General features: G+C 39.5%; 1 protein-coding gene and 1 long non-coding RNA gene across 7 annotated transcripts in view; one reads left to right on the plus strand and one right to left on the minus strand.

The window, feature by feature from the left end:
• Nucleotides 1-25,148, plus strand: part of GDA (guanine deaminase) — a 103,690-nt gene that overhangs the window by 60,078 nt on the left and 18,464 nt on the right. For 3 of the 4 annotated variants that reach the window (XR_006338615.1, XM_043891176.1, XM_043891175.1), the window contains exons 3-10: nucleotides 3,405-3,576; nucleotides 10,280-10,367; nucleotides 12,961-13,066; nucleotides 15,316-15,343; nucleotides 16,556-16,663; nucleotides 19,684-19,791; nucleotides 21,036-21,133; nucleotides 23,779-23,846. Coding sequence is in view for 3 of the 4 variants with exons in the window: in XM_043891176.1 (XP_043747111.1) it covers nucleotides 3,405-3,576; nucleotides 10,280-10,367; nucleotides 12,961-13,066; nucleotides 15,316-15,343; nucleotides 16,556-16,663; nucleotides 19,684-19,791; nucleotides 21,036-21,133; nucleotides 23,779-23,846 (776 nt within the window). In the remaining variant the exon portion in view is untranslated. The remainder of the gene's footprint in view (nucleotides 1-3,404; nucleotides 3,577-10,279; nucleotides 10,368-12,960; nucleotides 13,067-15,315; nucleotides 15,344-16,555; nucleotides 16,664-19,683; nucleotides 19,792-21,035; nucleotides 21,134-23,778; nucleotides 23,847-25,148) is intronic. The other variant, XM_043891177.1, reaches the window with a different exon arrangement.
• Nucleotides 8,054-25,148, minus strand: part of LOC122686077 — a 92,239-nt gene continuing 75,144 nt past the window's right edge. For all 3 annotated transcript variants that reach the window (XR_006338617.1, XR_006338618.1, XR_006338616.1), the window contains 4 exons: nucleotides 22,226-22,374; nucleotides 18,212-18,307; nucleotides 14,180-14,298; nucleotides 8,054-9,886 (listed from right to left, as the gene is read on the minus strand). This is a non-coding gene — a long non-coding RNA (uncharacterized LOC122686077). The remainder of the gene's footprint in view (nucleotides 9,887-14,179; nucleotides 14,299-18,211; nucleotides 18,308-22,225; nucleotides 22,375-25,148) is intronic.

Genomic DNA, 25,148 nt, shown 5'->3' on the forward strand with positions numbered 1-25,148 from the left:
GGAGAACATAGGCAAAACACTCTCCGACATAAATCACAGCAAGATTCTCTATGACCCACCTCCCAGAATATTGGAAATAAAAGCAAAACTAAACAAATGGGATCTAATGAAACTTAAAAGCTTTTGCACTACAAAAGAAACTATAAGTAAGGTGAAAAGACAGCCGTCAGATTGGGAGAAAATAATAGCAAATGAAGAAACAGACAAAGGATTAATCTCAAAAATATACAAGCAACTCCTGCAGCTCAATTCCAGAAAAATAAATGACCCAATCAAAAAGTGGGCCAAAGAACTAAACAGACATTTCTCCAAAGAAGACATACAGATGGCTAACAAACACATGAAAAGGTGCTCAACATCACTCATTATTAGAGAAATGCAAATCAAAACCACAATGAGGTACCATTACACACCGGTCAGGATGGCTGCTATCCAAAAGTCTACAAGCAATAAATGCTGGAGAGGCTGTGGAGAAAAGGGAACCCTCTTACACTGTTGGTGGGAATGCAAACTAGTACAGCCACTATGGAAAACAGTGTGGAGATTCCTTAAAAAACTGGAAATAGAACTGCCATATGACGCAGCAATCCCACTTCTGGGCATACACACTGAGGAAACCAGATCTGAAAGAGACACATGCACCCCAATGTTCATCGCAGCACTGTTTATAATAGCCAGGACATGGAAGCAACCTAGATGCCCATCAGCAGATGAATGGATAAGGAAGCTGTGGTACATATACACCATGGAATTTTACTCAGCCGTCAAAAAGAATTCATTTGAACCAGTCCTAATGAGATGGATGAAACTGGAGCCCCTTATACAGAGTGAAGTAAGCCAGAAAGATAAAGAACATTACAGCATACTAACACATATATATGGAATTTAGAAAGATGGTAACGATAACCCTATATGCAAAACAGAAAAAGAGACACAGAAATACAGAACAGACTTTTGAACTCTGTGGGAGAAGGTGAGGGTGGGATGTTTCAAAAGAACAGCATGTATACTATCTATGGTGAAACAGATCACCAGCCCAGGTGGGATGCATGAGACAAGTGCTCCGGCCTGGTGCACTGGGAAGACCCAGAGGAATCGGGTGGAGAGGGAGGTGGGAGGGGGGATCGGGATGGGGAATAAGTGTAAATCTATGGCTGATTCATATCAATGTATGACAAAACCCACTGAAATGTTGTGAAGTAATTAGCCTCCAACTAATAAAAAAATTAAAAAAAAAAAAAAAACCATATCAACAGTCTTATACAGTCTTTCTTGTAAACATATGATTTATTTCACTTGGGTAAATTACCAGGAGTGAAATTGCTCCTTCTATCTCTCTGTCTTGGTCTCTATCTTTTTATGTTTGTCCTCCCTCTCTTTTATACACTCACACAAATGCACACGCACACACACACAGATGTCTTCACTCATCCCTAATCTCCTCAAATAAATTATAGTCTCTTTGAGGATAAGAAAATGTCCTATTTTTCTTTGGACTCGATGCTTAGCAGAGTTTCTTAAATAGAATAGATACTTGGGAAATATTTGATTGGACAGTTCAACTACATGAAGAAGTCACACAGACATTCCATTTTATGGTGAGCCCTTCAGCCCCAAGGACTAAAGTGTCCTGGTGAGCACAGTGACTAATACCGGAGAGGAATCTATGTTTCCTTCTCCCGCTATGCATGCCCCCACATTGTAGACTCATTGCACACTGCCTTCTTGACATACTTGTAGATTGTCACTGCTTTTCGTTTCCAGAGTGAATGAAAAATTCTGAGGGTGGTGACCAAGACTATGGAGGCTACTGCCTGGGCTTGAATCTAGGCTCCAGAGCTGAAGTTGAATGATTACTTTTTTCTAGCTATTTAAATTTCCCTAGCTTTAGGTTTACTCTTTTGTGGCTGGGGATTACAGTACTACTTCATGTGTTTGTTGTGAGTATTACATCATCTTCACAACTACTTTTTTTGGTGCTTTCCATTACCGAGGCACTGTGTTTACAAATGCTAACTCAATCCTCACAACAGCCCTATTGTGAAACTACTATCTCCATTTTATATGGGGAAACTGAGTCACAGAAAGGTTAAATAATATGTTGAATATACCACTTCCATTTTACGGTGGGGCCTAAATTCAATATCAGGCAGTCTGTTGAAAACAAAACAAAACAAAAAATCAGGCAGTCTTAGTCAAGAATGTGTATATGTAACCCCTATAATAAACTGCCTTCCACAAATGAGATATTTAGAATATGATGTACCCAGTGCCCAGTACATGTCCAATTTTAGTAAACATTGTCTGCTGTCACCATCATCTTTATCATCATCCCCACCATACATAGTTTTCATTAAAAAAAAAATAAGGCATTTATAGATACTAGTGGCTTTGTCTTTCATTAGATGATATACATTTGAATTGGTCCTATGAGGGATTCTTTGTTATGTCAAATTTTGAGTTCAAGTTCTTTATGTATATAAAAATGTAACTAATATTTACTTGGAGTGATGGTGGCGGTGGTGCTTCCTGTCTTTTAACAAATATCTGCTTGGATGTGATTAGATACTAGATACCAGTGAACTGGATGATTTCTTTGGAAAAGCTTTAAGTATCTATTAGCATTGGGTGGCCTCAATTCTGAGGGTAGTGTCTCTGAAAACACCTTTCAAGGACTTTCTGTGATAAGAGTTAATAGAAATAGGAATATTGATTGGTGAAACAGTGGGAGTGATCAGAAGCATTGGGAGAATGGTTGTCATATCACTGCAACTGTACCTTCATTTAGCTGTTTACACCACTCACCCACTGACACGCTCATCTTCTCAGATTGCCCGTCCCTAACCAGCCTTATTCTCTTGCTACTTCTATGTCAGAACGTTGCCCCTACATCACATGGAGAAGGACTAGATTTCTTGTAGTCAACCAAGGTTCAGATGACCATTGGACTAAAATTGTGGATACTTTCTCTCATCATCAGTCATCCTCGGTGACTTGTGTGTAATTCCTCATCCTGGCTCTGGAAGCTTTGACTTCCTCTTTTCGTTTTTGCTCTCTGTTCTACAGCCCCTAGTTTTAGGAACAAAAATCATACGGTTAAATCATAGCTTCACACATTTCTTGGGCAACGACTGCTTTGCGTCTGCCCAGTGCTGTGTTTTTTCCTCCTTGCAGCATCTTTGGTTAACTTCACACCAAGTCATTCCAATTTAGGACTGTGTCTCTCCTAGCAGAGTTTCATTTTTATTTTCTGACTTCTATATGATATAATTTACATTCACCTCATTGCATCTACTCTGGGTGGGATAAACAATTAAATCACTGCCTAGAGAAAACATGATTTAAAGATATGGAAAATGACTAAAGATGTTATTAAATTCTTTTCTCCCTATCTTAATTTCCAGTGAGTTCTTCATGCCGGGGCTGGTCGACACACACATCCATGCCCCTCAGTACTCCTTTGCTGGGAGTAATGTGGACCTCCCACGTTTGGAATGGTTGACCAAGTACACATTTCCTACAGAACACAAATTCCAGAGCATTGACTTTGCTGAAGAAGTATATACCAGAGTTGTTGTAAGTATCCTGCATATGAGTATTGGTGTATTATATTCAGTCATCTATAGAAACATCCATTTCTTGGGGGCAGATTTAAGTTATTAAAAACAGGCCGTTAAGACTATCATGGACTATAGAGGTGTTTTTAGTTCTTTCATAGCTCCGTAAGTGTGTGACCACTTCACCTACACAGCTAGTCACTAGCCAAGAAACACCTGAATCTAAATCCTCAAATCCCCTGGCTTCTCATTACTCTTTTTTTTTTTTTTTTAACTAAATTTGGGTTTAATGCATACGTGTATTCCTTTACCCCTGCCAACCCACGGTGCTGTTCTGGGTACCATATGGAATAGCTGTGTAACCTTTGGAAAGTTCTGTGACTCACTTTCCCCATCTGTAAAGAAAAAAAAAGATAATGACAGTACCTGCTTCTTAGGATTGTTATGGTAATTAAGCAAGTCTATACTTGTTAAGCTCTTAAAATAGTGCCTAACATATGTATTTGCTTTAAGAAATATCCAGGGAAATCTAAAATTAAAATTAGAAGGATATCACATTATTTTGGTAGCTTTGAAAGGAAGGAAACTAGGATGGTCCCCTGTTGCAGGGCATGTGGGAATGTGGTGAATGTTAGCCCACTAGAGGGAACTATGGAGCTAGTTTGGTCTGAGGACAGTGGCTGTAGTGTGTGCCAACTGTGGGGTGGCCAAAAAGCTTATTTGGGTTTTTCCATAACATCTTACAGAAAAACATTAACAACCTTTTTGGCCAACCCAGCATATACTAAAGGCCCTGAAATACCCTTCCTTTCACTCTCTGAAGAAAACCAGCTCCCTTTATCTACTCCAACCCTATGCCCAATCGATTCAGCAGCCAGAGATAACTTCTGCATTTGAGAATTAAAGCTGCAAATATCTTATCTAACCACTAACTCTTGTCGTGTAGAACACTTAGCCTGAACATTCCTGCATTTTTGTTAGACCCATTGATGCGTTTTCTCTTAAAGTAATGTTGTGATGGTGATAATATAGTAAGCCTTATACAGTGACCTAGCCTTCCTGCCAGTTTCCCACATCTTGCAGCATCCAAGCCTTGAACAGTAAAAGCAAGTGTTGTCATTTATATATTTGCCATGCTTAGTTATAAATTCAGTGTAATTGTGGATTTTACATATTTAGCATGGATCCACACGACATCAGGAAAACTGAGAAGGACTAAAGCTGTGTAGGAAGTTGCTAGTGCATTGTGTTAATGAATCGTTTTAACCACACCAAATCTGTTTATTCTCAAAATTTATTTTTACCTTGCATTGTTCTAAAAAGGGTTAGAGATATCTTAAAATTGCATTGTGTACAAGAGAAGAAAATGAGTCATGAAATCACAGCAAAGAAAAAAATAAACGAAGAAAAATGTATACTATGGGGGGTCCATGCATTTGTTAGAATCTGTCACAAATTTGGCTTTAACTGAACCAGAAAGGGAAATCAAAGTATTTGCTGTCAGTGAGTACAAAATAGGAGAAATAGGTGTTACTTTCAACAAGTATTTTCAGTGTACACATCCTCCGTTTCTGATTGTGAGCCAGGCCCATAGACTTGATAGAGTTGGATGAGCTGAGAGTATAATGGGCATCCCCTTAAGAAAGTTGAGATTTGCTAATTAGAATCTGTCCCTTAGGCTGAAGATCGCCTATGGCAATCCAAACCAGGGTGCTGAGGCAGTACCCGTGAACCGAGACATTTTTTGTTTTGTTTTTTTATTGTCTCCTTCAGAAAACCATCCTGGATCTATAAATAGGCAATCAAGACCCCAGAGTTTTGCACAGTGATAATTTAATCTTAAAATAATTTAAAGTATACGTTAGCAAACATCTCTTGAGATTGTTGAGAAAAAAATTCCAGTAAGTCAGTCCTGGAATAGCTCCCTTTAAACATTGCAAACTGGGTGAGAGATTGAAATTTCAAATTGGACTTTGGACTGGAATGAACTAGAAAGACTGGAAAGTTCAGGAATTGGTATATTATATAGATTAATATGAGTCAAAGGACTGGAGAATGAGATTCTTTGTAAATATACTAAGACAAACTGGTTGCAAACATTCTCCTGGATAACAGAATGAATATGTTTACTCTATGTGGTTATTGAAAATTCAGCAGATGAATTCAGTTAATTCCAAAGAGGTATCAAATCATTAAAGTACAAGGTAAAAAGACAAGAGGTCAGGACCACTCTATTCCCCTATTTTAGCTTATGGAAATTATATAATCTGATAAGGGGCCTGTTGATAGTGGCTTTGAAGCTCATGGTCATATTAACTTTTTTTTTTTTTAAATAAGGGATTTCCCTTGTGGCCCAGTGGCTAATACTCCAAGCCACCAATGCAGGGGGCCCAGGTTTGATTCCTGGTCAGAGAACTAGATCCCACGTACCTCAACTAAGAGTTTGAATGACGTAACTAAAATCCAGCACAGCCAATTAAATAAATACATACATAAATAAATATTTTTAAAAATAAATTTATGTTTAAATGTTTTTTTGGATACCAAAAACATTTTGTATTGGGGTATAGCTGATTAACAATGTTGTGGTAGTTTCAGGTGAGCAGTAAAGGAACTCAGTCACACATACACATGTATCAATTCTCCACCAAACACCACTCCCATCCAGCCTGGCATATAACATGGAGCAGACTTCCACATCCTATACAAAAGGTCTTTGTTAGTTATCAGTTTTAAATATAGCAGTATGTATATGACCTTTCCAAATTCTTTAACTATCCCCTCCCTTCCTGGCAACTGTAAGTTTGTTTTCAAAGTCGGTTGAGTCTCTTTCTGTCTCTACAAGAAAGATCATTTGTATTGTTTCTTTTTTGATTCCACATAGAAGGGATGTCATATGCTATTTCTCCTTCTCTGTCTGACTTATGTCACTCAGTATGATACTCTCTAGGTCATCCATGTAGCTGCAAATGGCATTATTTCTTTTTTTTTAAATAGCTGAGTAATATTCCATTGTATGTATGCACCACCTCTTCTTTATCCGTTCCTCTGTTGATAGACGTCTAGGTTGCTTCCATGTCTTGCTATTGTAGACAGTGTTGCAATGAACATTGCGGTGCATGTATCTTTTCAGGCCATGTTTTTCTCTGGATATATGCCCAGGAGTGGGATTGCAGGGTTATATGGTAGCTCTATTTTTACTTTTTTAAGGAACCTCCAAACTGTTCTCCATGGTGGCTGAACCAATTTACATTCCCACCAACAGTGCAGAAGGGTTCCCTTCTCTCCACATTGTCTCCAGCATTTGGTCATATTAAGTTCACAATCTATTTTGAGCTCAAAAGGTTTGGTCTCAAGAATTGACAATTCTTATCAAGAATTAAAAGCTGGGGAAAGGTTGGGCAACACAGCCACAGTTTTGATGTTATTCCCGTTAGACTTCTTATAAATGGGAAAAATGCAAAATCAATTATTAATGGAAGAGCCCTCTCAAAAACTGATGAGAAACCAGGGTGGGAAGGGGCCTGGGACAGCCAAACACGGAACATGTGAAGAACAGTAGCTGCATTTTAAATGGCTTATCCAGTAAAATTTTAAAACTGGATTCGTTCCTTACTTTTTAAATTACATACAGAAGGCACTCACAGTTGGCTGAACCCAGTGGGTACCAATATGAGTGGCTTTGTGTGTTCCTCCTCCTAGTCTTCCTTGCCTCTCTTCCTCCCCCTCCTCTCCCCCCTCGCCTCCTCTGCGGGCTCTCCTTGTCCTGTCCCTTAAATGTAATTTAAGCCGATTCTTAAACTTTCTAGTCTCTCTAGTTTGTTCCAGTCCAGTTTGAAACTGCAGTTTCTCAACTAGAAGCCTTTCTATTTGAGAACCTTTATCTCCCCTGACTCAGAGAAAGGACTTGCTCTCGGGGTCTGGTAGTATTACTTCCACTGTCATCATAGCTAATTAACTGACAATTTCCATTTGAGCTCTTCTTCAAGCCCGTTTTAGAAAGGTGTTTAAAGTGTCGAGAGTTTAGAAAATGTCAGATACACTTCTGTTTTGAGTTTCATTTTATTCTGGTTAGTAAATGTAACTTGTGTGGTTATTTTTCTTGGTAATTGGATGGATGGATGGTTTAGTCGCTAAGTCGTGTCCGACTCTTGCGACCCCATGGACTCCATAGCCTGCCAGGTTCCTCTGTCCGTGGGATTCTCCAGGCAAGAATACTGGAGTGGGTCGCCATTTTCTTCTCCATTCTTAGTTCACTGTTATTTTATGACCTAACAAAAGGTCAACTTTTATGATTATTCTGTACACTTTTAAAAAGACTATTTTTTGTCTGTCACAGTGACTTTTGAAAAAATATCTATTAAATTAGGTTGCTATAAGTGTTACAAGTCTTCTATCATTTTCCTCTATAGTCTCCCATTTAATAGGATAAGAAACTTAGGCTTCTTTTCTTCAAGATAGAACCTCCCTCACCATGTCCTGTGTTACATCATGTGAGATTTTAGTTCTTTTTTTTTTTTTCACCATCTAAATTTAAAATGTTTTAGATTTGGATCCCCAGTCTTTCTTTTGGATTCATTTTCTTAGAATATAGACGATGATAATCTATTCTAATAAAGTAGGTGATAATCCAAACCCTTGAATTACCAAAAGTTTGTTCTGACTCTTGAATGATGCAGTTTAGCTCTAGAGAGAATTCTTGATTTGCTCACCACCATCCAATGTACCAACGCAAGTCTGATTTTCTTTCCTTTCTAGTTAATTTGCTGCCCTACCAGATTTTCTTCATCCTTGATGTTCTGAAATTTCACTTATAGATCTGTTCTTTTTTTTCCAGCTCATTTCTTTAATATAGTATCATTTCCATTTTGGGAAATAAAGCTTTCTCATGCACACGTGCTCATTCAATTTCTCTGCCTCTTTACCCATCCCCCGCCCCCCGCCATTTCTCTTGATCTTAGTATATTTTCCCTTCCAATGTGCTCTTTCTTTTGATAACTCTTCTTAGAAAAACAGTGACATTTCTGTATATACTTTTATGCCACATTCTTAGAGAACGCCAGTAGCCCAACTTTGCAAGTCATTAATTCACTCTTGCTGCCCCTTCCTCTTTCAAGGATACTGTGTCCTGTTATATACATGTAACAATGCTAATTTTAGATCATTTTATACCTCTGATTGTTTTAGTTTGGTCTGCTTCCTCATGTGTTCATTCAGCAATGTTCACTAAGCCCTGGCTTCCCTGGTGGCTCAGACGGTAAAGTGTCTGCCTGCAATGCGGGAGACCTGGCTTTGATCCCTGGGTTGGGAAGATCCCCTGGAGAAGGAAATGGCAACCCACTCCAGTACTCTTGCCTGGAAAATCCCATGGATGGAGGAGCCTGGTAGGCTACAGTCCATGTGGTCTCAAAGAGTCGGACATGACTGAGCGACTTCACTTTATTTCACACTAGGATGCAAGCACTTTCCTGGCAGATGGAGACTGAATTCGATGCCTCTGTCAAGATGTTAACTTTTCTCTTCAGCATATGATTCTGGCAGAAAGCTAGTGCATCCTTTTCTGTAGCTGACAGGTTCTAAACATCCTTTACTTACAGTCATTCATATTTTATTTCATGTGCTAAGTGTCTTAAAATTTGAAAATACTCACATAAAAATCCAGTTTTCCTAATTCTCTTGACCTTCAAGATGAACTGACATCACTGATCTCTAACAATTGGCTGAAGCTGAGCAGAGGCTGCTAGGATAGGGCGTGTTCTTTCCTATTATCACACTGGTTGCCGGGAAAGCTTCATTATAGGATGAACAGCGAGGGCAGTGAATAGCCATTTTAATTGTGGATCCTAAATGTCACTGTGAGGACATCTTTCTTCTAGAGCCATTTATCTTCTCTAGAAAGAAGTCCTTCAATCCTACCAGAACTGGTGGAAGTAGTACATGTGACATTTTGGGGAAGATGACCATGGGTCCCAGAGTCAGCCACCTATCTACTTAAGCCTCTTTCTTTCAGCCTGTGCCTCACCTTGTCCTTTTGGGCTTGTATTCTCTAAATACTATCAAATTTCCGCAAAGAGTAAATCTCTTTTGCAAGGAACGGCTGATTTCAACAGGAAAGAGTCCTGCCAAGGTTTAATCATCTGTATACACACTTTCAGCCAATTCCCTGTTAACAACCACATGTTTCTCTCTTTTTCCAAGTTGCCTCCAGGTTTTTATTCATGTTTTTTTCTTCTGTGAAGACGTTAAAATATTTCCTCTGCTCATGTCTCCTCTCTCCTCGTGGGTTAATAAATGTTAACACTCCATTACATTATTTTAGTGGAGATTTCCTGAGGAAGAGAGATAGAAACATGTGATCAATCTGCCAGTTTGAACTAAATAGCTGGCTGAATAATTTTATCCTGTAATTTCTAGAATAAATTGTATTTATTCCTTCCCAATAAAGTTTGCATATCCGTAAACAAGCCTAAAAAGTCAGGAATTAGTATCACATTTTATAAATTCTGCAACACAGAACCTTGTGAATCTAGGAAATCAAAAGTTCTAACATTTTTGAAATATAAATACTTTTGCCATTTACCTTAATTACATTTCATGTCAAGATGGCATTCCTTTAAGTAAAAACAGCTTAAAATTGAAAACCAAAATTCCATCTTCATGTGTATATACCATGCGACTTTTCTGGGCACAGGCAATTCATGGTTTTTGTGATTTATTTTTAGAGAAGAACACTAAAGAATGGAACAACCACAGCTTGTTACTTTGGAACAATTCACACTGACTCATCACTGCTTCTTGCAGAAATTACAGGTGAGGAGATAAAAGGATGATTTATGGGCACATGAAGCGGGCAGGTGGGACCATGCTGGCAGGGACTTATGCTTGTGAGCAGTCCTGGTTTTTAATTGCTAGAGTTTGAGCACTGAACGTCTTGCAAGTGATTAGGTATTTGTGTATTACTGTGGCCCTTGAACTCTTTCTATTGTTTAAGTAATTTGATTATTTACTTTTTGTTTTTGGTTGTAGGATGACGTAAATAGGTGTGTATTAATTTAGGGCTTTTTGGAGCAGATTTACTAATGCTAGCAATGACCACAGCTTCTTATAATCAACAGATAGTTCTTGGCTGTTGGCTAGACTCAGGGCACTGTGCTAGATGCTGGGAACACAGTAAAATGGAAAATAGCCTCTGCCCTTGAGGAATCAGATAGGATTAACTGGTTAATAGGTACACACATTGATTAAAGGTCTTCCTTCGTGGCTTAGTGGTAAAGAATTGGCCTGCCAATGCAGGAGACATGGATTCGATCCCTGAGTCGGGAAGATCCCCTGGAGAAGGAAATGGCAACCCACTTCAGTCATCCTGCCTGGGAAACCCATAGACAGAAGTCTGGTGGGTTACACGCCATGGGGTCACAAAAGAGTCAGACACAATTTAGTAACGAAACAACAACATAGATTAATAACTTCAGTAACAGCTGTAGTGTTCTTACTGGATGTCTGGTGTTGTGCAAAGCACTCTACATGGATTGGTTCCGTTTAGCTGTAAATAGCCTTCTGGGACAGTTGTTCCTGTCCCTGTGTTACAGATGGATAAACTGACGCCCAGAGAAGTTATGCAACATCCCCAGGTCCCACAGCTAGTCAGCAGAGCTGAGACTGGATTTAGATGGATGATTCCAAAACTTGTACCCAGCACATTGCCTACCACATAGCAGGTGCTCCGTAAACACTACTGACTGATGTGCCGACACTTGTTTGCAGGCCAAGGTAGTGTATGCCAAAGACTTCAAGTGTGACGCTGAAAGTAAATATTGTGAATTTTGGAGGAGACAGAATGAAGCCAGAATTGGATCATCTGGAAAGATTTCATTGAAGGGACCTTTAAACTGGACTTTCAAGGGAGATGAGACAGGAAAATGCCTTTAAGACAGGAGAAGTGACATGGGGGTATGGGTATGGGGTCAGGAATGTCCATAGAGGATACAGGAAGCAGGGGACAGAGGAGTTGAACTAAAGGGAAGGATTCATTGCATGGTGGGAGGAAAGAAGTTGGGGAGAGGGGATGCTTCAGACTGTGGAGTGATTCAGATATGCATCAAAGACTCAAAAAAGGTTTTGAGTCAGATAAGGTATGTAATGAAGGTGGTGATTTAAGGAAGAGTAATCTAATGGCCAGGTATTACAATGAATTACAGGGGAAAGAGAGATGTAGAAAGACTTCTGAAAGACTCTTATGACAGAGGTAGAGATGTTAAAATAATGAACACTGCTTCATGTAGCATCAACTTTCTAACTGAAATAGAATTCCTCTAGCACCTCTGATAAGCATTAGGTTCTTCAGTGTTGAGAACTTCTAGTAGGATTAAGCAAAATTCCTCACAGGTAACAATACTGGCAATGGAAACAGTGAGAGACTTTATTTTCTTGGGCTCCAGAATCACTGCAGATGGTGACTGCAGCCATGAAATTAAAAGACACTTGCTCCTTGGAAGAAAAGCTATGACCAACCTAGACAGCATATTAAAAAGCAGAGACATTACTTTGCCAACAAAGGTCCATCTAGTCAAAGCTATGGTTTTTCTAGTAGTCATGCATGGATGTGAGAGTTGGACCATAAAGAAAGCTGAGCACCAAAGAATTGATACTTTTGAACTGTGGTGTTGGAGAAGACTCTTGAGAGTCCCTTTGACTGCAAGGAGATCCAACCAGTCCATCCTAAAGGAGATCAGTCCTGAATATTCATTGAAAGGACTGATGCTGAAGCGGAAGCTCCAATACTTTGGCCACCTGATGTGAAGAACCGATTCATTAGAAAAAAACCCTGATGCTGGGAAAGATTGAAGGCAGGAGGAGAAGGGAATGACAGAGGATGAGATAGTTGGATGGCATCACTGATTCAATGGACATGAGTTTGAGCAAGCTCTGGGAGTGGTGATGGACAGGGAAGCCTGTCCACACATCAGGTGTGCTGCAGTCCATGGGGTTGCAAAGAGTTGGACATGACTGAGTGACTGAACTGAAGAATACTGGCACTGCTACAGTTAAGAATAGTGACAGTTTTTCTAAGCCCCATGTGTCAGACACTTTACATACATTATTGGGTATATTTCTCATAACCTTGCACATCATAGAGGACATTGCACACATCTGAGTTTACCTTAAGCAAATAATATCCTTCGTCCTGGGTGTAAACAGAGGAGTCAGCCACCAGTGGGAGAATCTTTACTACTTACAGAATTAACTGGCTTTTTAAAAAAATTGTTCTTAAATAATATGATGATCTTTTATACTCTCACTTATGTTTTCATAATGATTTTAATTTAAAATGTTTTTAAAGGGCTCAGGAAAGTACATTTTAGGAAAGAAGCATGACTTGAAATGGTTTCTGTGTTTCTCACAGATAAATTTGGGCAGCGGGCATTTGTGGGCAAAATTTGCATGGATTTGAATGACCTTGTTCCAGAATACAAAGAAACCACTGAGGAGTCAATCAAGGAAACAGAGAGGTATGTTTGTCTTGATTTATCTTATGGATGGAGTTACAGATGGAGAGAAGAAACCCCTTTAACCCAGGCAGAATGTGCACACATGTCACTGACTGGGTGTGTCTAACTTTTATGAAATTGACCTGATCCTTAGGAAAATGTTGCATATCAATACTATTTTTGTATATCAAGTTATATTTGAAAGCCTCTGGGTACTTACCATACTTTAGGAAGGGCAAATCCCTTTTTAAAATGAAGGATTTTTTAAAAAGTGAATGATTTACCTACTTTATTATAGATCTGGGCTTCTCCTGTAGGTTAAACTTGTGTTGAGTGTCTGTGGCCTGCTCATTAAATTACTTTTGGGTATAGGTTATGCTGTTGCTTGAGATCATGTGCTTTTGTTAATATTCTTTTTATTTTACATGGGGATATGCTACTGGTGGCTCAGAGGTTAAAGCATCTGCCCGCAAGGTGGGGGACCTGAGTTCGATCCCTGGGTCGGGAGGATCCCCTGGAGAAGGAACTGGCAACCCACTCCAGTATTCTTGCCTGGAGAATCCCATGGACTAAGGAGCTTGGTGGGCTACAGTCCACGGGGTCGCAAAGAGTCAGACACGACTGAGCGACTTCACTTCACTTCACTTCATGCTACTGATGCCATGGGTACTTTTTCTACATATGTATATATATATATAACTTTAATTTATTTATTGGCTGTGATAGGTCTTCACTGCTGCTCTTGGGCCCTCAGTAGTTGTGGCGAGTGAGAGCTACTCTTCTTTGTAGTGTGCGGGCTTTTGATTCTGGTGGCCTCTCTAGTTTTAGAGCATGGGTTCTGGGGCATGCAGGCTTCAGTAGTCGTGGCTCCCATGCTCTAGAGGACAGGCTCAACAGCTGTGGTTCACAGGCTTCGTTGCTTTGCAGCATGTGGGATCCTGCTCCCCAGATCAGGGATTGAACCTGTGCCTCCTGCATTGACAGGCAGACTCTCCACCACTGAGCCCCCAGGGAAGCCCTTTTCCTACATTTCTTTAATGGCTTTCTCATGGTACCTTGAGGATTTCACAAGGAACTGTGTTGTATGACACTCAACATGCAAGAAATATAGAAGAAAATTCTTTAGCTTTATACCTTCCCCAAGACCAAATGTATCCTGATGCAAAGTTTGAAGTGTCCAACTTTTCTCCATTCCTCAGGCCTCCACCTTAAGTGTGTCCTCTGAAAACAGTGGTTTAGAGGTTCCTATGTGCCTGCGGAGAGAAGGAAGCACCCATTTTCCCCTTAGCATTTGGCCATATGCTCAACTTTTCTAGGAATCTGTGTTTGTGGGAATGTGCTGTGTGCTAATTTGCTTCAGTCATGTCTGACTCTTTGTGACCCCATGGACTGTAGCCCACAAGGCTCCTCTGTCCATGGGATTCTCCAGGCAAGAATACTGGAGTGGGTTGCCATTCCCTTCTCCAGGGGATCCTCCCAACCTAGGGATCGAACCCAGGTCTCCTACATCTCCTGTGCCGGCAGGCAGGTTCTTTACCACTAGCGACACCCGGGAGGCCTTGTTTGTGGGAATAGTGAACCCTAATTCACATTTTATTCCTAAACAAAGTAACACCAGAAGGTAGGAAGCTATAGTTCATAAATATTTCCAGCCAAGGCAGAAATAGTCAATTTCATAGGCCATATAGATACCATCATCCCCGCTGATATAATTGGTAAGATCACCACCCCTGTCACCACCTGTTTCACAACATGTCTGGCCTAGTCCTTCTGCTTTACTCCAACATCCATGCCCCGTAGGACCTGGCCTTTGAAAATAAATGATGTTATTGTGATTGTGTAGGCAAACAGCTTCTACTTTAGGGAAACTGAAAGTGCAGAGTCTATGGCTTCTGAATACCTCCAGGTACATAGGACCCCAAAACTCTAACGTCCATGGAACATAAACATACGGCGATATTCCCTGAAACAGAGCTTAATCTATCTGAACACCTTGAGTGCTGTGGGAATACTTGTGAGCAGCCCAGCTGATGGTAGATGATAAAATTGTATTTCCCTGTGATTTTGCACTCCATCTCTTGGACTACAAAGGAGAGAACAAAGTAATTACTACTTGTTAATCCTTAATTAGTGGTGGTGAAACATATCCAGCATTAGAAATGTTTATATTAAAATTAGGGCAAACGTAAGGATCATGGTTTTATCCTTTTAAAAAATTTATTTGAAAAATGCCTAAATTTTCTAACGTTACATTTGTTGTTTTATTTCAGATTTGTGTCAGAAATGCTCCAGAGGAATGTAAGTAAACTTGTTCCTATCTCGCTTTTGGATTGCCTTTGTGTTGACTGTAGGATTTGTTGGTTTTGGTAGAGGTTAGTCTGTATGGTGGAGAAGGAAATGGCAACTCACTCCAGTGTTCTTGCCTGGAGAATCCCAGGGACGGCGGAGCCTGGTGGGCTGCCGTCTATGGGGTCACACAGAGTCAGACACGACTGAAGCGACTTAGCAGCAGCAGCGGCAGCAGTCTATATGGTTAGCTTATTTCATGCATGCAAAAGTATTTTCCTAAAACCTTAAATTGTTTTCATGGGGAACCCATCAGCTCAGCTTAGTAAGGTCAGGCATTTTTTTTTTTTTTACTTCTTCAGTGGTCTTCCCTCCCTTTCCTCTGAGACCTTCTAATTTCATAGGCTGGGTCTGTGGGAAGTGGAAGAGGGCTTCATTGATGTACACAGATTGGTGGCCACTAGATGTTGTGGTGTGGTTTGTTAGCTATATCACCGTTGGCTCTGGCCTCTTGTACCCCCGATCGGGTCTGAAACACAGGTGGTGTCCAGCCCAGATGCCCCCGCCAGACTGCCTTGGCCCATAGATGTGCGGCACGTCATGTGGCCCGAAGGCCTCAGCCAGGCACCCCCGGCACAGCGCCCAGGTGTTGTGAGCCTATGGGGGCAGTGCCGTCTTCTGTCCCACCCCCAGCAGGCTGGTCTCTGGCTCTACTGGGCAGTCTCTTAGATGGCAAACCAGACTCTTCCCTGACCATTTTTTAAGGTCTGATTGGAAACCATAGGACCCCTCAGTCCTGGAGGGGGTCTTTCAGTTTCATCTTGGGAGACCTAGATGTAACTTAGTGGATCCTTAGCCTCACCACTGCCCTAAGATGTAGAAAGGGGAACAGACCACCACCCCATTTTCAGTTTCTCCAGCACTCTCATTTGAAATGTCTCCTCTGCCTCCTAATTCTCTTCATAAAAGCCACTCAGTCTGAGCTTTCGTGTGTCTTGCATTTGAGATGGGATCTTCTTCCATTGAACTTGGTGTTACAGAAATACCCTTCCTTGTCCTCAACCATGAGTCATTTCCGTGAAACCCATTCACTACTCCTGGAATGAAGGACTGTCCCCAGGGATGAAGATGTAAAATCATGCTGTGGTATGAAATGCATTTTGGGGTATGCTACACATTCAGATATCCATAGTTTCTTTACCAAGTGTTTTTGATGATTTCCAGTATCCTCGAGTGCAGCCCATAGTGACACCATGTTTTCCCCTTTCCTGCTCTGAGACTTTGTTGGGTGAACTCGGAAACCTCGCGAAGGCCCGTGATTTGCACATTCAGGTGGGCATTTTTCTCCTGCCTCTGTCGAGACCTAGAAGACTTCTCTGTACTCTAAATTCTGGCAGTAATTTCATAATCTCCATCTTCTACTGTGGAAGAGTTAGGTTTCCCCTCTTTCCTCTTTTAGTTCTTTTCACTGGCAATTAACATGACATATAGGACACATTAACAGGAGAAAACAAAATTTATTACATGCACACAGGAAATCCACATAAGTATGAGGGTTCCAAAGACAGTAAGGCAAGGTGACATATATACACGTTCTAGACTAAGAAGAAAGTAGGGATCTCAGGCTTCAGGCAGAAATAAGGTAAGGCACTGAAATAAAAAGTGACTATTTCATAAGCAAATATGTGCTGAACCATTTTGAGCAAGTGGGTTTTGCTAGGTTCCCCTTGTCTACATACCTAGTACCTTACTATAGTTATCTCTGATAATAGCTCTTTCCTAGGGCAGGCTTCCAATCGTAAGTAGGTGGTAAGGAGGAAGTTCAAAGCTTCTTCTGAGTTTTTTGGGCCTTGATTAGTTTTTAGCTCAAAATAATCTACATCCAGAGTGGCACACTTTGGGGGCAGCCTGCCCTTAGTCTCCTAAGAGCTCCTCAAGATATAGCATCATAGGATATAAGGTTCCTTAGAGACATCACCTAAATCTAGCTTGCTGTTTAGCTAAGAAACCTGAAGGTTCCTTTTGCCCTCACTTATCTCCAGTCTGGCTCCCAGGGATGAGGACATTTTAAGCAAGCAGGCAGGATTAATGAGAAACTGGTTACCTGCTCTCCATAGGATACATCTAATGTGTTTCTTTCGATACTTTCTCAGTGTTCTAGTCCTTCCTTTTTGGAGGAACCACCTATTATTTGAAAAGCAGAAAGAACCTAATTTCCACCTTACAAAAATGAATTTAAAAACCCTTTTGTTCCAAGCTTCTTAATTTAAAGTCAGGAACAAAAAAAGTATATCTTACTTTGTCATTAAATGGTTGCAATTTAGGAATAAAACACTTTCTGAAGCTTCCAGCTGGGTTAAAATTGGGAGTTGGTAGCTTCCCTTCTCCATTCAAGCTACATTACTTACTGCACTAAAATTTTCCCTCTTAAGAGTTGACTATCCAAAAACAAAGGGCATGTCAGGGAAAGGCAACACATTGATCCTTTATTGTTTCATAGGATGGAGGATTGTTAAGATTTATCTTGTTAGGGTTCATTAACTATTTTTGTCTTTCCCCATTTTTTTTTCTTGGTGGTCTGTGATATTTGAAATTTTATATTCAATCCCATACAATTGTAGGGAAGGAAAAAATTATCTGTTACATTTTTAGGGCCCCTGGCTGGGCCTGAAAACTAAACTGAAATAGATGGATTAACAGGAGTAAAGCATACAGGTTTATATAAGTTTTATATGATACAAGAGCCTCATTAGGAAACAGAGACACAATGAAACATACCTGAGTATTTTTATGTTAGGTATGGTGACAAGTGTATAGTCCTGGAGGAGCAGGATGGGTTAAGGAGTATGAAGCAAGCATAGTAAAGTGGGGAAAACTTACCAAGGCCTGGTTCTTGGTTTCCTTTGTCTTTAGAGATAAGGATACTCCTTTCCTCTAGGTATAGGGTGGGAACCTCTCATACAAGAGTTTTATGACCTGTTTCAGGAAAAAAGGGGTGAAGGCAAGATCAGAGTGAACCATCCTACTTTCACCATTTTGTCAGATTTCTTTGGATTAAAATATTCAGTATTCCAAGGTGCCATATTTTGGGTTAGTGTGTCCTGAACCCTATCAACACACAGAAAAATTAAGTATTTACTTGCTGGAGGTGTATCTACATGTATATGTACATACTTACTCAAATTTATCAAAATGACACAAACCATCTGGTTTTCCTTTCCTCTCTTCCAATGCCCATGCCCATTTCTCAGTGGTCTGGATTTCCTCAAGGCAGGGAGACAGCTCATTCTTCAGATGGAACATTGTTTTCAGTCCATTGTTGTTTTTTATTTATTTGGTTATTTATACTCTACCTCAGGGAGGAAGGGAAATGGCATTGCCATTTCTGGAAGTAGTAACTTGCTTAAGAGTTATTTCTTATAACATATACTATACTCATCACTGGTTGGTCAGAAGTGATTTCTGTTTTAGGTGAGGGGTTGGTATGGTGACACATCGTGTCTCAAAAACACTTTATACCATCGCAGGTTTTGTGGTTCCCTGGAGAAGGGACAGTGTTGGGGCCAGGGCTTGCTTCTATGTACATTCTTATACGCTCTTTCTTGATGATGTCAGGACTATTTGTCTCTTATTTTCAAGCTATTTCCTGAAGAGGAACTCATTCGGGAGCTGACAAAAGGGACAGAATGGGAGCAGGGTCCCAGAGTCCAAACCCTGCTTCATTCTGTATGGCAACTCATTCATACCTTTTAAATGTTGAATATCTGTGAATTTTTATAAGAATAACACATTGAAAGGTAAAAGAATTTAAAAATCACTCATTTTGCCCAACACTTTTATTTGCAAGATGAGAAAATGGAGGTGCCAAGGAAACAACTGACTTACCCTAAGATACACATGTAGGGTCAGAACCTGGGCTAAAATTCAATTTTTTTAAATTCATATTTCAGCTTTTTTATGAGTAAACCATGCTCTACCATTTTGATGGCCAGTGAACTCTTTTCTTAAGTGGCCAACACCAGAAGAGGCAGGTGACTTATGCATAGCTAGGCTCCTGACTCTCTTCAATTAGTATTTTTTATTTTTACTTATTCTTGCTATAGTTTGAAATTTGAAAAGACTGTTAGAAAGCATTACGTGGGTTAGGGTTAGAATAGTATGTGTTCATGTAATTATATATTCATAGTTTCATTGTCATATATATAGTAAGAATTGTTTTAAATAAAATACACCAACCATCCATTATTTTATTTAGGAAAGTAGACACCATCCACATCATTTGGGGGTAGGAAGTATAATTTCTAATGGTATTTTACATTAAAAAACTGAAAATGTTATTTCTTTTCTTGTAGAGCCATATAAGTGAAAATCGTGATGAAGTTAAAGCTGTGGAAAACTTATACCCTGGTTATAAAAACTACACAGATGTGTATGATAAAAACAATCTTCTGACAAATAAGGTAAATTGCTCATCCTGATACAATCTATATGAAGTAAGGCATATTTATCTAAATTTAAAAATCTCAGTAGTAATCTTCAGACTTCTGTAACACATGCATTTCCCAAATAAAAGTACACAGTGTGCATATGCATGTGTGCATACAATTAAAAATGGGCCTGAAGTTTCATCCCTGATGAATAAATCATTAAATTTATTGGTAAATAAATCTAAAAAATTCTTTGAGGGTGGGAATGTCATTTGGTCCAAGGACATTTTTGTCAGTATCCATTAGAATGTAAATGTGTATCTCTTTGAGTTAGCAAATGTATTTCTGAAGATCCATTCTGTAAGGAATATGAATAGGGATGTTAATTACATATGAAAGTTTAAAAATGGCTATCAGTGAGGAATTGTTTAGATTACAGAACGTAGATAATTAGAATTTTACCCAACATTCACAAAGAATGAGGTATACAAACCTACAAGGAAGGGTGTTTGTAGAAATATTGTTTGATGTGTGTTTGTATATGTGTGGGTACATGCTCGCTTAGCAAACTGCCTGGAAGACACACACTGAATGTTAAAAGTGATCCTTCCTGAGGAAGCAGAGGACTTTTGACATTTTTAAACACTCTAAGACTGCTTTTTTAAAGAAATGAGTATGTATTATATTTATAATTAAACAATGTTAATTAAAATTAATATGAGTGAGGAGAGATCTCATTACAGCAATATATCCCCTGGCCTTGGCCTTTAACGAAATGTATGAACTGCATGGAAAGTTTAATTATTATGGCAAATGAATTCTTAGGGACTATGTGAACAGACATCTGAATATGATTGGTTTTAAAGGTTAGTATTCTGCATAGATCTTGTTTATGCTACATCGTAATTTTCACCCTACTCTACATCTATTTCCATATGATTAATAAATTAGCCTTCAATTTGCATGTTAATTGTATTTGCACAGAGGTTGGAAAGATTTTATATTAATGATAATTCTGTGATCATTGAACCATGCTCCCCAAAGAAGAAAGCTATTTAAGTACAGGCTTTATACTGACAGAAAAAGAATTTTGCCAGAGTAAAGTCTTACTCAGGAAAACCCACAAATATTATCAGGATTAAAAGTTAAGAGAAGTCTGACATGTGCAGTGCCTGCCTTCTTGAATCAGTTTTACCAGCTAAGTACCTGCTTGTGAGTGAGGACTGACTTAAGCACTTTGAAGTGGTAGTCTCCACCTGGAATGCTCTTCCCTCCAGACAGTGATGGCACATGGCTGCTACCTTTCTGAAGAGGAACTGGATGTATTCAGGGAACGAGGAGCGTCCATCTCGCATTGTCCCAATTCTAACTTATCGTAAGTAGGCAATTATGGATTGGTAGATCATGAATGTTTGGACTGCAAAGCAGCAGCCAGATAGCTTTTGTTTTCTGTCATTCCTCCAGTATCTCTCTTCTGTAGTTATGTTCGACTGGGATGTGAACTAGATAGAAGGGTGCCTGTCTGTACTACACTGGGGAGACTGAGAGCACTTAAAAAAGAGGCGATGTTTTGCAGAGTGTACATTTGAGGAGCCCCACATCTCTTACAATTTCTGAGTTTGCACAAAACAGAACAATAGGAAACAGAGAGTTCAAAACCAATAGCACTGAGAATTTAGAGCTAAGGACTGAAAGAGTGCATATGCCAACCTGGTGTTCTAGGGAGAGGGTACTGACCTCTCATTACTTTGTGATGTACAAACTACCAGAAATGGTGCAGTGCTACCAGAAGCCATCACCCTTCGGTAGATGTCATGCTGTTGTCACCTGACGTGATGCACTTAGGAGGGACCCTGTCCTGTTAATTCTCCAGGATGGAGAACACTTTATTTACAACTTTTTTTAACCTTTTGAAAAGTTCTAGGTGCACAAGGGAATCAGATGAAAGTTGCCTGTATCTTCACGAAAAAAACCCCCACAGACATGAAAATGCTGCATCTAATTTTGGGGAACTCATATACCATAATGCCAACCCATGAATGCTAGGCTAAGAGTTCCTGTTCCAGGATTTCATACAGAAAGGATCTCTCATTTCTGGTGTTAGTTGACCTAGAACAGAGCGAGAGGCAGGTTGCGGTGGATCATTCATATATTCATTCAATAAATTTCTTAGTTTCTGTTAGATTTTCATTTTTTTGAGGATTACTTTATATCCTTCCTCATTTTGAGTTCTTGCAGAAGCAGAACATGGCATAAGGATTTATGTGCAAGTAATTTATTTGGGAGGTGATCTCAGAAAGCACCTTTAGTAGGGAGAGACAAAGAAGGGAAGGAAGTCAGTCCAAGCAGGTCATCACCATGGGCTCCTGGAATTTAATCCTCCTGGAATACTCAGGGAGCCAGTGTAGACCTCAAGGACACCGTGCCCAAGAGGTGGGGGAGCTGAAGTAGTTATACCTGAACTTACCAGTGGAGGGCTGCTGGGTCAGGGCGAAGGGGCATGGAGTCTCTGCAATTTCAGACCTTCCCCAAAAGAGGGCAGAGCAGGCTGCAGCTTTGTGAGAGAGCCTCCAGGCAGAGAGGAGATGGTTCTGGCTGTCGGAAGTCTTGGGGACTCTGTGAATGAAAAAGTTCTAGTCAATGGCAGTATGGGAAATGCACGTCAGCCATGGCAATATATTTTTGGAGTGTTTTGAGAGGTTCCAGAGGCTTTTAGTTTTCAGACATAAAGTGATCATACCTAACAGAATCTTGCCTATGTACATCTTAGTAATCATAATTATGGTCTGGTGACCAGTTAGAGGAAGGGTTTAACATCCTATGAGTTTAGTTACACAACACCTAAATGAACACATGACTCAGTTTTACAAACTGAGGTTTGAAGTTAAATTTTTCTTTATGGCTACGTTTATGGTTTGAATGGTCACTGCCATTCTTTCTCCAGCACTTTGAGAGATTTCTTGCATGTGCACTGGGCTTTGAAAATGATAGTAACGTGCATTTCCAAGCAAACCATTTTGACCTTTGCATCTTCACAGACTTCTGAGGATCACTTTAGTTTTTGTCTCTTTAGAAAGGCGGCACATCTATTGAGCTCAGGGTCACGATGTCTGAAATCTCTCCTAGTTGCTGCTGTCCTCAGAAGCAGCATTTGATCCATCAGGCAGTGACTTACAGCCTGCATACCCTCTTCCAGTTTTATCCCTCTTTCTTTGACCTTGCAAATCACTAGTCATTGAAGGCAACAAATGATTCCAGGAAGAGAGGAAAGGCAATGCTCTATAATTTCTACTTCCTAGCATAGAAGGATGGGCTGCTTGAAAAAAAAAAAATTTTTTTTACAAGTTGCTAACACCATATTGTATAATTGAAATTTGTTAAGAGAGTAGAACTTGTAGGTCCTCAACAACAAAAGGTAAATATACGTGAGGTGATAGATGTTTCAATGGGGAGAAATCCTCTCCCAGTGTATACATATATCAAATCATCATGTTGTATACTTTAAATATCCTATAATTTTGTCATTTATATCAACACATTATTGACCATGGGATTTTTGCAAGCTAATGCTTGTGGCTGGTGATTTGTTATATAAGTGAATATTGAAATATCTCTAATCAATAACGTTCAGGTAACAAAAGATGTATTAACACGTCTCTGGTCAATAAGTTGTTTATAAAGCTTATATATATATATATATAAGCTTTATATATATATAAATATAAAATATATTTAAACTCGGTAAAACCATTGAACTAATTGCAAGGTTTAAGTTCTTATTTATTTTTCCTTACACATAGTCCCCCGCTCTCCTTTCTAATTCTTGCTGTTTTGTTTTTGATCCTTTTTTACGCCAGGACTCAGATGGTCAGATGTGACTAATGTGTTTGTGTCAGCATTAGAGCTGAGACAATGGGAATCACAATTTTCAGTGACATCACCGTTGTTACCATTAGTGTCCTTCTCTTGTTGGACCCATGTGGGGGGTCTCCTTGTTCTGACCGTCTCCTCTCTCTGCAGGCTCAGCAGCGGCCTGCTCAATGTGCCAGAGGTCCTGAAACATGGAGTGAAGACGGGGCTGGGTACAGGTTAGTAGCTTCCCATTAAGAGCCATGGCAAAGTGGTTGATAAAGTACCTAACTTTCTACTGTGACTAATTTTCAAGTAACAGTTCTATGTTTTAAAAAACTTAGTTTTATTTTCTGGCAGTCACATCTTGTGCTAATAAAATAGTGAGGTTGGAAGCAGTAAGAAAATATATGCAAAGGGAAACGTTTTGGTTACATTAACCTCTTGAAAGCCATTATCCATGTTTATATTCAGACACAGGGCTATAAAGGATAAGCCCCTCTCAAGTGTTTTAGAGATTCTTTTTAAAACTCCTTGTTCTTTTTTTCCTTTTGTTTTGTCCTTCTTGCTAAATTTCAATGGCTTGGATTTTTATGTTTTTAGTCTTCAGTAACTGTGTCATCACAAATACTGTCTCAAAAGAAAATTATTCGACCTTGTGAATAGTGAGCACAAATTCAATCTATGCCATGATGGAGAACTCTGAGCTATGTTAAAAAACGTGCTTTGCTTTTAAGAAGTTTTTAACAAAATGAGATTCTGATTCCCACAGGCAGTCTGATGTTTGCTAGGCTGAAGGACAATCTAGGTGGCTGATGAATTAGTGGTGTCTCCTTTTTCTCATAGTATATTTGAATTGCTTTTCCTGAGTATGCGTAGTGCTGCTCACTTTGGAAGGGAGTCAGGCCCAAATGTCTAGGCATCTGCTATGACCTTTCTTTATCATTGGGTATGAATGAACTAAAAAAAGATTTTTAAATGGCTTTGGGGCACAAGGTCTTATTTTTCATTCTTGATTCATTTGTCTTACTGATTTGTAAGAGCACCAGGATGTTTGTTTGCATATTGAAAATAATGGTTTTCATCATTTTTTGCAACAACTCAAGTCTCAGTTAATTTTTATACCAAACAATATTGGTAAGACTACAATAATAAAAAGTGATTCATTTATAATTTTAAAGAGGTGTGGTAGATTAGAGGTTTTCTTCAGTTTTACATGAATCAAAGCAACTGAGGTTTTTTTTTTTTTTAAATTTGTGTAATACTTGGATGTAGTTTCAGGTATTAAGGTAGGAAACCAGTTGTTTTTACTCTGACAGAAAACATTTAATGGATAAGAAAAAAAATGGTCAAGAGTTTTTGTCAATGGAAAATTTAGTAGAAATGCAAAACTCAGATGTTGCTTTCAGATTTTCAAGGAGTTTGGTCTCCACAACTTTAGTTCCTCACATGACTTCCAGTTCTTGAGTTTGGGTTGCATAGTAAAGATCTAAAATGATTATGTAGAGCTCTGTCACTTATTAGCCATAAGACCTTGAGCA

The sequence above is a fragment of the Cervus elaphus genome, chromosome 29 (assembly GCF_910594005.1).
Source record: "Cervus elaphus chromosome 29, mCerEla1.1, whole genome shotgun sequence".
NCBI lineage: Eukaryota > Metazoa > Chordata > Mammalia > Artiodactyla > Cervidae > Cervus > Cervus elaphus.